Raw genomic sequence first — 13359 nt, forward strand, 5'->3', positions numbered from 1 at the left:
AGAACGGTAATATTGACGAGCGAGGAGGAGATATGCCCTGAGAATAAAAAGAGATGAGGAGGAGAGGAAGGTGCACGGTCACCTAGGCCATGGTGTGAGGGACGTGGCGCAGAGGAACAGGGACCTTGCTGACCGCCTGGAACAGAGGGAGGCGAGAGGGAAACCACACACAGCCCTTACAGGGAATGGTGCTTATGGTGTCGATAGAAGTTTTACAGGTCGCAGCAGCGGTGAATGTCTTGTGGTGCGTGTATATGGATCCGTCTGTGCCGCACACAAGAGCGTCCAGGCAGAGGGGGAAGCGTGGGTGGTGGGAGTACTGCATGGGTGGGCCTGAGCTCTGCAGGGGAAAATCCTCTGGTACATTGGCACATGAGCCTTTCACCTGCAGTGATTCATACTCATGTCTGGAGGGAGGTTAATATTAAAAACTTAACTTTTGATATCTGTGATTGCTTGCATTCTGTTGCCTTTGTGTGTGTGTTTTATATGTAATAAGCTATGCCTGATACCTGTGTAATACATTAAACAACTCTTTTGTTCTTTCTGGTAGCAGTATACACTACAAACATCACATAAGCTTTGTTTTTTAGCAAAACAGTTTTCGTGGTGGAAGGTGTAATATGTTCCTAATGGTAGAGAATGATGGTTTTTTTATAATCCTCACATATCATAAGAAATTAAGATTTTTTTTTTTTCCTGCAAAAAGTTTTCGGGTGAGTCTTTGGACTCTAGGGAAGAGACATGGGAAATGTGGGACTGCTTCTAAGCAGAGAAATGACTGTACCTGACAGTTCTGGGAAACGCTGTACATTACCGGATATCTTTCTGCAAATCATATTTACATCATGTTGAGTAGTCTCTTAAATTTTGCAAGATGTCTTCGCAGCTTTTCCTGTAAACCTCTGATTTACTGATTTTACACTTTTGAAAAGATGTGTACATAAAGTGTATACAGTATACGGGGTGTTTTATTTTCTCTGCTTTGACTTTCTCTGGATGTACCTTCTAGTTTGCGATTTTATAGTTGCCTAGAAAATCAAACCGTTTTTAAGTAATCAGGTAGTATTTTAGTACTTTTTTTTTTTCTAATATGCCTTATATTTCAATTTCATGTGCTTGAATGTACTTGGAATACACATTTTCTGCCACTCTCAGGAGTGCTTTGCACAGTTACTTTATAGAATATAAAATCTTACATCTTGAGAGGTTCATACTCAGCTCTGGCTCTTTCCTATCTACCCTAACATGCCTAACCCAGGATCCCAACCATCATAGACCCCTTAAAAAAGTTTTGAAAAAGATGGAACTGAATCCTCTCTGGGAAAGCCTTATCTGGGTCTCAGTCTTTTTCAGGAGGATCCTTTCTCTTCCCTCTGAGAACACAGGGACTCTTGGGAACCTTCATTTTTAAATAAGGTGACTCAAGTACTCAAAGCTTGAGCTGGATGAATCTGGGCCCCTGGTAGTGCTATTAGAGACATTGATCTTTTGCATGGGCAGAGCACTTGGAGAACTGAAGTCACTGGTTGTAAAAATCCATCAGGTAAGAGACGTCTGTTATTGTGTGCTGTGCAGAACCTGAAACAGGGCATCCAATACAGTCAGTAGGAGCATCAGTTGATCACTTCCCAGAAAAGCAGCGATGTTTTTAGCCTGCAGAGAAGTGTCGTCCCTGTTCTTACTTCCTCCCTCCTAAAACCCCTTTGTAGTAAGTAGCATTCCTGGGAGACCAGCAGAGTCCAGCTGTGCAGCGGACCTGATGAATGCAGTGATGATTCTTAAATAGATTGGTGTGGGGCACACAGGCTTTTTGGGAGAACTCTCTGCTGAGAGTGATGCTTCTCCGTTTTAAATAGTGGATTAAACTAGTACCACTGCCTGGTGCAGAATGATTGCTTTTCTTCTTGTAATGATCGCTGTTCATAAATATTGTCCTTGGATTTGACAAGATGAGGAATGGAGATACTTCGTCTTTGGCACCGCAGTCACTAGGACTGTGTATCTGTGAAGCTGGTGTGGTCCACTCTGGCCATTATGGACACGAGAATGCTTGTTAAGAAATGTGCGGTCCTGCCAACGGGTGCTTCATTTTGCACCTGTTGAGAGGTGGTCACTGTCCTGCCTCTGCCTGGTACTGCAGCAGCACTTCTCTGACGGCTTCTGATGTTTAAAACCAACCAAGGGAAAAATATAAGTTTTCCTGTTATGTGCACTGGAAAGCATCAGCAAAGGCAAGAGTTGTGGACTTCGGAGTGTTTGATAGTAGTGAATAAGAAGATCCTAAGGTTAATTCTTTAATCTTGGGGTGTGGAAAGGATGGAGTGAAGCTGTGCAGCACTGTCTTGGTTTACAATGTTACTGTATTGACCCTTTCGTTATTTCCTTGTAGTTATCTTTTTGAGATTTTATATTCAGGCCATACTGCATGTTTACCTGTTTTTTTATACCTGAATATGTCTTTAAAAATATTGACAGTGTTTTCAGATCCTTTTTTCCCTAACAGGTAAGTCTGATTTCTCATCCCTCTCTGTGCCAAATTGCTGAGACAAGACTGTTTTTCTGCTACTGTTTTAAGAGAAATTAAGAAATTAATTTTGTCCATAGCTGCATTCTGTTGCAGAAACTGTGTCAATACAAATGTGTTGAATATAAGATTGTTAATTGTCCTTAGTTAGGCTTAAGTAGTCTACAGTGTAGAAGCTTGGAGTGATCTCATCCAAAACTGGTAAAATGTAATGTTTTTTCAGACACTTGTTTGGTTTACATGTTTACAGGAGTAAAAGTTTTCATTATTGGAGTCATTTAATTGGAAATGTGATGTGTATATTTTTAGCATGCTCTCGGGTTCATTGGGCAGCGCTCTTTTTTACTTCAAGAAAGTGAAGATAAAAAGCATTGCTAATTTTTTCTTTTTCTGAACTCCAATAATTTCCCTCCAATCATTGCCACATATTCCAGCCTCCATCTCTTTCTGCCCAGGAGATTGTTAGATGCTCCCAGATAATGTGAACTGCTCTTAAATGTATTTTTGCATTGTAGATGCTAAGAGTACCTTGGTTTATTTACCGTGCTGCTAGCTTTTGCTGCCTTATGACTAATAGGCCTTTATCGGGAATCAATCCCACCCACCCGCACCGAACCTTGCCAGGTTGACCTTGAGGCCAACTCTTTCATTTTGATTCCAATTCATGCAATGATTTGCACATCACTGAAGCAAAGTTAAATGTAAGACGATACATTAACACAGCAGTACAGCTAAACCGGAAACGCACAAAGGTCAGGAAATGGAAAAATGAAGCACCTGGTAACATCCATTTGCCCCGTTGCTGGTGTATAATGGCTTTGATTTCCAATTAGTGTTTATTATAGCCATAAATATATATATTGTGCCATAGATGTGCAATATTGAGACAAATGCACTTCAAGTTCTTTAGTGTTACTATGGCATGCATCCCCTTAAAGTGTTTGCAACCTTCATTTCAGTCTTGACAAGAACAGTGGTTTCATCTATTAATATGTACACTGTAATATCTTTCAGGGAAAAGGGTGCCAGTAGAGTGTGGAAGCCTGCAACTCTCTAATGCTTTTAAATGATTCCTTTGAAGCTCTGATAAACCATTCTTGTCTTTCTTAAATAAATGACCCAATCCTGCAAAGTTCTCTGGATTCTCCAAATCCTTGGCTTCATAGCAGTCTCCAAATCCAAGCTTGATGGTTTTCATGTTTTCAGCAAGTCAGATGCTGAACCATTTGGAGAAGATTTTGTACAACTCCTTGCACTACAAGGCCTTGTTTGCTGGATTTGGCTGTACTATAAGCTATGCTATAAAAATCTTTGTTGTGCTAAGAGTTATACTAACAATTCTACCAAAATTCAAATGTCCATAGGGATTTTTCTCACAGGATGAAAAACAAAAAAAAATAGCTGAGATAGGTGGGAGTAGGGGAGGCAGTTATGATGACAGCTGAAACTGTAACCTTGATTATAGTTTACTTTTAGACTATGTTTTTTCTTATCCCTGCATTGGCTAGCATTTTGTCCCTTTGTACTGTGCCTGCAGTGATGGAACATGCAAATGTTTTATTTGAGTTTGCTGTTCAGGTACCACGTGCTGTGTTAAGACGACTGTCCTTGGGCGAAAAGGAGGAAATCTGTGTACTCTATTTGCCTTTTCCTGGCTATGAGTTTAACAGAGGGAGTGTGTACCTGCCCTGAAAGCTGCTGGCAGCTGAGGAACACTGTGGGCTACAGGTTGGGGGAGCAGACGTGGAAAAGATAGAGAGCAGGAGGCCTGCAGGTAGAACGGAGATGAGGAGGTTGCTGGGAAGAACTGGGAGCAGATCCTGTAACAAGTCTCCAGGGCTACGAAAAGCAGGAGAGTTTGCTGTGAGGAAGGACTTCACATTGCTGCACTGAGGACAAGCCTGGAGAGGCAAGTCCTGCTCTGCAAGGAGCAGCAGTGAGATTCATTCTTACATCTTTTTGCTTTCACCCAGTTTTTTTAGTCTTCCACCCAATAGGGCTGAATTTCATGATCTTCCCTGATCCTAATTTATGCTCTAATAAAACAGTTTTACATATTGAAAGCCCTTTTGGTAGGCTCAGCTTTAAGTTAAAGGTCTGCCTCAGAGCGCTCTGGCTTGCAGAGTCTCATCACATCACCTTTTGATGACTGTAGGCATTGCTGCTTTCTTGCTTGTCTTTCTGGCCTGGCCTCAGGATTTTGCTCTGGGTGTTCACAACTTGGTTGTGAGTAGGTTTTAAAAATCTTTTAATTTTGTCTCTCATCCAGCCAATTAAACATTTCATATAGGCCATTACTACCTTATATTTCTGTTAGTACAATATCCTTGCTGATACATATTATATTACCTTCTTGAAAGCTGGTCAGAAGACTTTTGCTGTCATAAATTCTCACTTTCACCAGGCTACCCTAGGTGTTCTTTTTATTTATTTGTTTTTTTTAAAATCTGTCTGGACTCCTCCTTGTCATTTATGAAACATATAAGCCTTGCAAATGAAGGCTAAAAGCTTATCAGGAGAACCTTATCTCTGGTGGAGCAACAAAGAGACTGACTCCATATCTGATTTGCTTATGATATCAGAGTTGTCTACTGGCTTATTTTCAAATGGATAAACATGCTGTGTCCCAAGCTTCCCATCATACAAAGCTACCTCACTGTCTTTCTCGGTACTTGCCCTTGAAATTCTGGTTGTGATGATGCTTGCAGACATCTGAGTGACTATGTATGCCTTACTTTGAGCCCACTGGCATGCTGGCTAATATTATCACCTTGTTCCCTTTAATTTCCTCATCTGCCAATGCTCCAGTGATGGGTTGTATTTCAATTGTATGGTATGTTTGGTATGGACAGTAATAGACCGTTGTACCACCATCCTGCACTTCACAAATACATTTTCTCTTCAAAAGCAGCAATAGGAGATAACTGGTGTCAGTCTGAATATCTAAAAGACAGCTCTTAGTTGTCAGAAAAGAGAACTGACCTGGATCCTTACAAATGCTTAGCTGGGATCTATCTCTGTATTGCTAAAGCATCATGTACCCTTTTGGCATGATTAGAAATATAATAATAATAAAATAATAAAATATAATTTTCCAAAAATCCCTAACATTAAGCCCTACAGCTCTTCAGGAGAAGCTAGGGGGTCATTTGGCACAGAGGGTCCATGGGTGGAAACACCCCTGGAAAGATGGACTGTAGAAGCAGCTATGGAGTGACTGTTTTGAGCCAGGAATGAAGAGGGATTTGTTTCTGTTGACAACCAAGCTTCATCTCTTGTGCTGTTGGGTGAACAGTTGGGCTGTTCATTGTTCTTGTTTTGTAATTTACACTGTATATTAGAAATGAGATTGTAGCTTAATGTGTATAGTATACGCACCTCCGCAAAGGCATAGAGAGAATAAGCCCCTAAAAAAGATAATTTTTTAATATGTACTGGGTATCTATGATGGATCAGATTGCTTCTACAAGGCATAGAGAGGAAGTATTTGCAATTTTTTTAAGCTGTCTCACTATGACTGGGATGCTATCACCAGGCCTTGGGGCCTGTGTGCATGCTTTAGACAGCTGCATTGAAAACATGCAAAGATGGTAGGAATAAAATGTGAAGTAACTACTTTTACTGACCTCTTTTCTACTTATTCATACAGATGTGTTTGTATTTTGATGCCATTATTTAGTCCAGATAATTATGTGCAACTGTTGTCCCATTTGTTTGGTATTTTTTCAGTTTGGGGGTTTTATTTTTTTGCAGATTAATGTATTTGTGTAGCATCTATGCTGGAGATATGGGAGACTCAGATTTCTGGAGAACATGGCCTTCTGCATTACTTTCAGATTATGCCATTTGTTCCACTGGCATCAATATACAGGAAAATGGGAACATAGTGATGAATTTACCATTTTCACTAAAACTGTTTAAAGTCATGCTGAAGCTGAAAAAATTAAATGTTTAAGTCTAATTTAATTTGAAAGTATGCAGTTAATTAATACTCTACATCCATTAACATTCAAAAATGAAAGTATCTGCAGAACCACAACTCCCTGGAGTAATTTGTCACCAGAAATAAAATGCCTGCCTTTGAACTGGAGTAGCTTTTGGATAGCACACTATGAGCGAAGGAGCCCATGTTAATAATACAGACTAACCGAGAAGAGTAGGCTTGAAAGTCTTCATGTTGCCATCTCACCATTATAAAACCAACAGTAGTCGTATCAGGTACTGTTGTGACAGCAGATGCCTTCTTTGCTAAGTGACAGAAACTCCCATCGATTTTTTTTTTTTTTTTTTTTTTTTTTTTTTTAAATTACTGACTGGAGTGCGGTAGTCGTGCATGTCTGTGAGTGCTTCCCGGATTAGAAAATGTTGACAGCATGTTAGACCCTGTCTTTGGATGAAAAATGGTGCATTTTCTGTTTACAGGGAATATCTGTCTTTATGTTATGAAGTGAACTCTCTTTCAAACAGTGAACGAATGTAACTGTCAGAAAAGAAGCAGCAAAGACATGATGAGATGCGTAGCAAATGCAACACCATGTGCTTTGTTCCCCCACGTGCTTCCTTCCTCCTCCTATTGCTGTTGCTCTAGTCTAGCCTTTTGCATTATTTGCTTCAATCTGCCTGGTACTTACTATAAGGTGTGGCGTCCTTGCTGGAGCTATTTTCGCTATAAACTCTGTTTAATGTAGTAAGTGAGGATTTGGGTCATTGGATTGTAAGTGTTGTAGGGCAGTGTCTGCAAAGGGACAGTATATTCTAGGGATACACAAATATGCCAGCTGAACTTTTTGCTCTGTACAGCTTTTGTGCAATGGAATGTGAAGACACAATAGGTCTCTTAATTATTCTATGGAAATTGGTATTAATAAACAAAATATTTTTTTCAGTACTTATTGTTCTTCTGTGCTACCATAGCCTTAACAAAGCCAGGGTTAAATAACTGCTTGGCTGGACAAAGGAGCTGTGATTTTTTCCTTCCGCTTAATTTGTTTGAGTTCAAAAGGATGATTTGACTTCTGATCATGTGAAAAGCATTTCATAGCATACTGGAATGCTGTCTGGTTTTCTATCTAGCACACTTGACAGCATGGTTGGCAACAGATGGATAATGGAAGGCTAATGAATACTGAAAAGCTGGGTGATTGGAATAGCAGAGCTGCAGGGAGAGAAGAGGGAAAGCTGGGGAAAAAAAAAATAGAAAAAAATAAAGAGCACAGGATTAAAGAATAACCAGTGTTTTGATCAGTATCAGGGCATGTCTTCACATCAGAATTAACCCCAGTCATAACTTAAGCATTCTCTGCCAACTCACAAGAGCTCTTAATTCATGCACCGTGACACATTTTGTACAAGTACTCAGTTTGCCTTGAGGAAGGGGGTAGGTTGGAATTTAAATATTTTTTCAACTGCTAAGATGATGACTACTCTGCCGTAACTTCTGCAATTCCCATTAATTGTCAGGTGCATTCCCAAATTCCTGCCAGACTGGGTGTGCATGGGATCTCACCCTCTACTGCAAAAAATGGAGCAGAGTAACAGCATTGGAAGTTACCAGGGGTACTGGAGACACTGGAACATTTAGTTTGTATTTACATTTCAGTGAAGACATCTCTATTTAGGTAACAATGTAAAAGAGATAACCATTTTCATGGCTCTTGTTCTTCAGATCTCTGGTGAGGAGGAACAACTCTTCCTTGTTGCTGATCAATATCTCCAGATAGAATACGGTCTCTGAGGCGACTGCATTTTAAGGAAGATTCCTCTGCAAATATAATGAGGGAGAGGACTTAATTCTGTGTCAGAAATGGGAAGACTGTCTCCTGGTGTTGAAAATGAATGGCTTTCTAGCAGTCTGATATTTATGTTTGTGTCTGGATGCGTGCATTAACATGGAAGAAGCCAGCTATTATTAATTTCCTCACACACTGCTAGTTGCGGCTGAGCTTGGTGGCGTACGCTTGTTTTACACTTGTTTTCAGGGTAAGAATTACAGAGTAGGAATTGAGTTAGCACTATGTTTCCTGCTACACCTTTTCATGCCCTTTTTTTTATAATGCCAAATGGAAAAAGATCTGCTCTATTACTTTCTCATTCTGATGTGCTACTTTTCCTGAGCTTTAACATCACTAAAATATGAATCATACTGTAAATACCATTCTTTTTTTTTTTCTTCACAGAATCTGTACCAAAACAGGTTCTTGGGCCTGGCAGCCATGGCGTCTCCATCTAGGAACTCACAAAATCGGCGCCGGTGCAAAGAGCCTCTCAGATACAGCTATAATCCTGACCAGTTCCATAACATGGACATCAGGAACAATTCCCATGAGACGGTCACCATTCCTAGGTCTACCAGTGACACGGACCTTGTCACTTCAGACAGCCGGTCTACCCTGATGGTCAGCAGCTCCTACTACTCCATCGGGCATTCACAGGACCTGGTGATATACTGGGATATAAAGGAGGAAGTGGATGCAGGGGACTGGATCGGCATGTATCTCATAGGTAAGTCCCCCTTACTCCTCCTCCTTTGGGTTTCTTGCTGCTTTTTTTAGTCGTAAGCATTAGGGTAATAAGAGCTAATGGTACTAGTGAGCTAATACAGCTCCAGTGAGTGTAGTCTTCAAATTTTCTTCTGCTCTTGAGTTTCAGGTTATAATCCTGGCCCTCACTTTTTCTTTAGTAGAGATATGAGAATTCTTTCTGTTGACGAAATTTCAAGATATTTTCATTTTAAATCCATTTGGATTTTGGGAAAATACCTGCTGTATGAAAAAAGCATAATATTTCCAGGGTTTCCTCCTGTGAGTCCTTGAGTAATCCGTGACAGATGAGAGGTTTTACAAGTCAAAAATGTGAATCATTTAAAAACCCAATGAAACAGAATGACTTCTCATACATAGCCAAAGGATATTTTGGTATGAACAATAATTATAGACTGAAGCAGTCTGGCATTGTCCCAAAAGGTTTTTCTTTTTTTTTTTTTTTTTTTTTAAATGTATTGAAAGCTGTTTTAAGCCACATACGTTAGTGTATTTTTGGCATCTCCATATGCTAAATCAAGCCCTACGTAAAACTAGTAAGAAATGGTTTCAATGGACTTTTACCTGATTGTTTCAATTCAGTATAAAATTAGCATTTTTTTAACTGGGTGTGGTTTCTATGGAAATAGTCAGTCCTGCTGCCTAGACTGAAGTCTCTATTAAATCTTTGCCCTCTAGTAAGTTTTGGACATGGTAGATCAGTTCCAGCCACATTCCTCTGTGGATTACAGGTCTTAAAAATACGAAATTCTAAATGTTTCCTGAAAACCAGTGGCTTGGTAAAGAAGATAGACTCAAATTGGTGCCCCCATGAAGGGAAGTGAGGGAGTGAGGGATCTGGACCAGCTGGATCTTTGGGCTGAAGCCAAGTGTATGCAGTTCAACAAGGCCAAGTGCTGGGTCCTGCACTTGTGTCACAACAACCCCAGGCAGCACTGCAGGCTCGGGGAAGAGTGGCTGGAAAGCTGCCTGGTGGAAAAGGATCTGAGGGTGTTGATTGAAAGCCGGCTGAACATGAGCCAGCAATGTGCCCAGGTGGCCAGAAAGGCCAACAGCATCCCGTCTTGTGTCAGGAACAGCGTGGCCAACAGGACTAGAGAAGTGATTGTGCCACTGTATTCAGCACTGGTGAGGCCGCACCTTGAATCCTGTGTTCAGTTTTGGGCCCCTCATCATAAGAAGGACACTGAGATACTAGAGAGAGTGCAGAGGAGGGCGAGGAAGCTGGTGAGGGCTCTGGAGCACAAGCCTGATGAGGAGCGGTTGAGGGAACTGTGGCTGTTTAGGCTGGAGAAAAGGAGGCTGAGGGGAGACCTGATCACTGTCTGCAACTACCTGAAAGGAGGTTGTAGCATGGAGGGTGTTGGTCTCTTCTCCCAAGTAGCAAGTGACAGGACAAGAGAAAATGGCCTCAAGTTATGCCAGGGAAAGTTCAGATTGGATATTAGGAAAAAATTCTTCATGGAAAGGGTTGTCAGGCATTGGAACAGGCTACCCAGGGAAGTGGTGGAGTCACCATCCCTGGAGGTGTTTAAAAGACTCATAGATGAGGTTCTTAGGGACATGGTTTAGTGCTAGAGTTAGGTTATGGTTGGACTCAATGATCTTAAGAGTCTTTTCCAACCAAAATGATTCAATGATTCTATGAGTCTAAAATGCTGCCTATACCTCTTTGGATAAGTATGCCTAGCACTAAGCAGATATTTTAGTTCCTATAGCAATGTTTTGTCTTGCCCAGATAGAAAGCTGAACAAAACCAGGTAAAGCATGCAATGTTGTGAGATGGGCTTTTGCAGCAATCACAGCAGGCATTGTAGGGAGCTACAGTGTTGCTTCACGGGGTATGACCAGAAGGGTCATATTCTGAGGATGTTTGGAACACAGATGGTGATGCAAGAAGAGACTGGATAAGTGATCTGAACATGTAGGGGAACCCTGGTGGTGCAGTGTTAAGCACTGGAAAATGAGTTCAGTGTATTGGAGGGACTGTGAGAAGGGGAACACGAGGGTGGCTCTTTAGGACATGGAGGGAAAGGAGTGGGGGTTACCATAAGCCAGGTTGCAGTACTTGTTTCCATAAGTAACCTTATAAAATACCCTGCTTTGAAAATAAAATTAGGCTTCTGAGATTTAAAATCTTTTTGAAAGAAAACAGAGACTGGATTTAAAACAGATGCTCTGAAAGCAGTCTGGTTTGTTTGCCTTAACAGAGTTACTTGTGTTTACAGCTAGTCTTGCAGTTGAGTGTTTTACTGGAACAGCTGAGAAGACACAGCAGCACTAGGCACTAAGCAATACTCTAAGCCCGCTCTGTAGTAGCACAGGCAACTCAGGAAGGACTGTATTGCTTGAGTAAAAAGAGGCAAAGAGTACCTCTGGTGATCTGGAGTCGACAAAAAGTCCACAGAGCTGTTTCACATTGAACTGATTCAGCCAGGTTTCATAGCTCAGACGCTGTATCAAGGGCTCTGAAGACACATCCTGATTTTTTTTTTTAAATAGGTAATCTTAATACATGAGAGATTAACTGGGAGAGAAAAATCCACCTTGTTACTCTTGCGTAATTTATTGTATCAAACAGGATGTTGCTACAGACACCCCAGTAAATTAGAAGTGCAGATTGTGAAGTGGATCCTTGCCCCTGCCAGCCGAACACCTGGTGTTAATGTCAATAGTCAATGGCTTGTTCCAAGGAATACCACTGCCAAATGAAAAATAGATAGTGTGTCCAGCCCTCAAGCAACCAACAGTTGACCCTTGTTGTCTTTGAAGGTGTTTTGTCTCCAGCCTCTCAGATTATTAACCTAAATAACTGAGGAAATAGCAGACAGCAGCACCCCTTGTTCATTTTTTCTTTTCCTTTCCCCTCTTCCCCTCTTCCCCTTCCTCCCTTCCCAAAACTTAATGTAAGGTGAGATTTGGTGTTTTGATTCCCTTAAAGAAAGAACATGGGAGACTGCGAAGATCACTTGGCTTTTATTGTGTGTTTGACACGGAAAACACGTGAAGTCTTGGAAGGTGACTGGCACCATGACTATATCTACATTAATGTTGTAGAGGAAACTGGTAGGAACAGGTCTGTAAAAGCAAACAGCTGCTCAATGAATTTTGGAGGCTTGGCTTTAGAGCAGTCTCAGTCTGGCAGACTGAATGCCCTTGAGTTGCTGTAGTGCATCTTTCAGTTTAGCTTCACCAGGACAGGACCGAGTTTGTGTGCCCAAAGATCACCACATGGTCTGGTGGTGACAAAGTGGGGACAACTGGAAGGGTCATTGCAAAGCTTGCTGCTCACCTGAAGTAAAACATTGATACATCCTATATTCAATGTGTGTGTCAAATCCGTAGGGGTGGGAGATCCAGACATCCTAATGGATCCTAATGATTTGTGTGTGCATTTGCACAAATTTTCCAAGCCTGCAGTCCTGCTAGAAAGGCAATGTTCCTGGCCTTGTGGGTATGACCTTCACAATGTAAACTGATATATGACCGTGTTTTGAATTAGCAGCCAGGATGGAACAAGAGAACCAAAGAAACTATGAGCTTTTCCCAGTCTGCTCAATAGGGGATTAGTGTTGAAGCCTGTTATTGCCACTTGCATGGGAACACTGTTAACTATTGCATTGCTGCTGGTCACTCTTGTGGTTGTCTGAAAGCCAGTTCATGGATACAGCCTAATAGTTTTTGTGATTGTTTGGGTTGGTGAAATTTGAGCTGAAAGGTTTGAATGTGGCAACACTTCAATATTACAGTGAGTCATGAGAACAGTGAGAAATTATTGTGTTCTTGGGGTATCAGGCAGTGTGGTGTGGATTTTCTCTATGTGGGAGCATTAGAGTTATTGTTTCTTATTTGTCATGTGGGAGCTCCTGGGCATCCCAGGAAGGAGCTATACAAAAGCAGAACAGAAGGTCCTTCTCACCTTAGAGGAGTTTAGTTGTTGCGATTGTAGTCACCTAGGAAGTTTCTCCAAATTGTTTTGTATAAGTGTTGGGTTTGAAATGTGTAAAACTTAGGCTGCTCTCACCACCCCTGCCATCACTAAAATTTCGATGATGCCAAATAATTTGCAGACTTCAGGAAAAAAGATGTTTCAAGTCTGGGGAACAGACTACAGATGATGTAAAAGGCTTGCAAAAGAAAAAGAGTAAAAATCAAGTAGTTCATATGTTTTGATACTGTAGGGCATTTTGGGATGCTATTCGAAGGTTAAAGTAGCCTGAAAGAAGTTGAGGGAGTCCTCCCTATAGGGAAATTCTGACTGCTTGCTCCTCATGTGAGAGAGCTACAGCTCCT

At 41.2% G+C, this 13359-nt stretch overlaps 1 protein-coding gene across 5 annotated transcripts in view; it reads left to right on the plus strand.

The window, feature by feature from the left end:
- The window catches only part of HECW1 (HECT, C2 and WW domain containing E3 ubiquitin protein ligase 1), a 266955-nt gene that overhangs the window by 75946 nt on the left and 177650 nt on the right, over positions 1-13359 (plus strand). For all 5 annotated transcript variants that reach the window (XM_065627747.1, XM_065627745.1, XM_065627748.1 and 2 more), the window contains one exon: positions 8704-9028. In XM_065627747.1, coding sequence (XP_065483819.1) covers positions 8704-9028 — 325 coding nt within the window. The remainder of the gene's footprint in view (positions 1-8703; positions 9029-13359) is intronic.

Source organism: Caloenas nicobarica, chromosome 2 (assembly GCF_036013445.1).
Source record: "Caloenas nicobarica isolate bCalNic1 chromosome 2, bCalNic1.hap1, whole genome shotgun sequence".
In the NCBI taxonomy this organism is placed as follows: domain Eukaryota; kingdom Metazoa; phylum Chordata; class Aves; order Columbiformes; family Columbidae; genus Caloenas; species Caloenas nicobarica.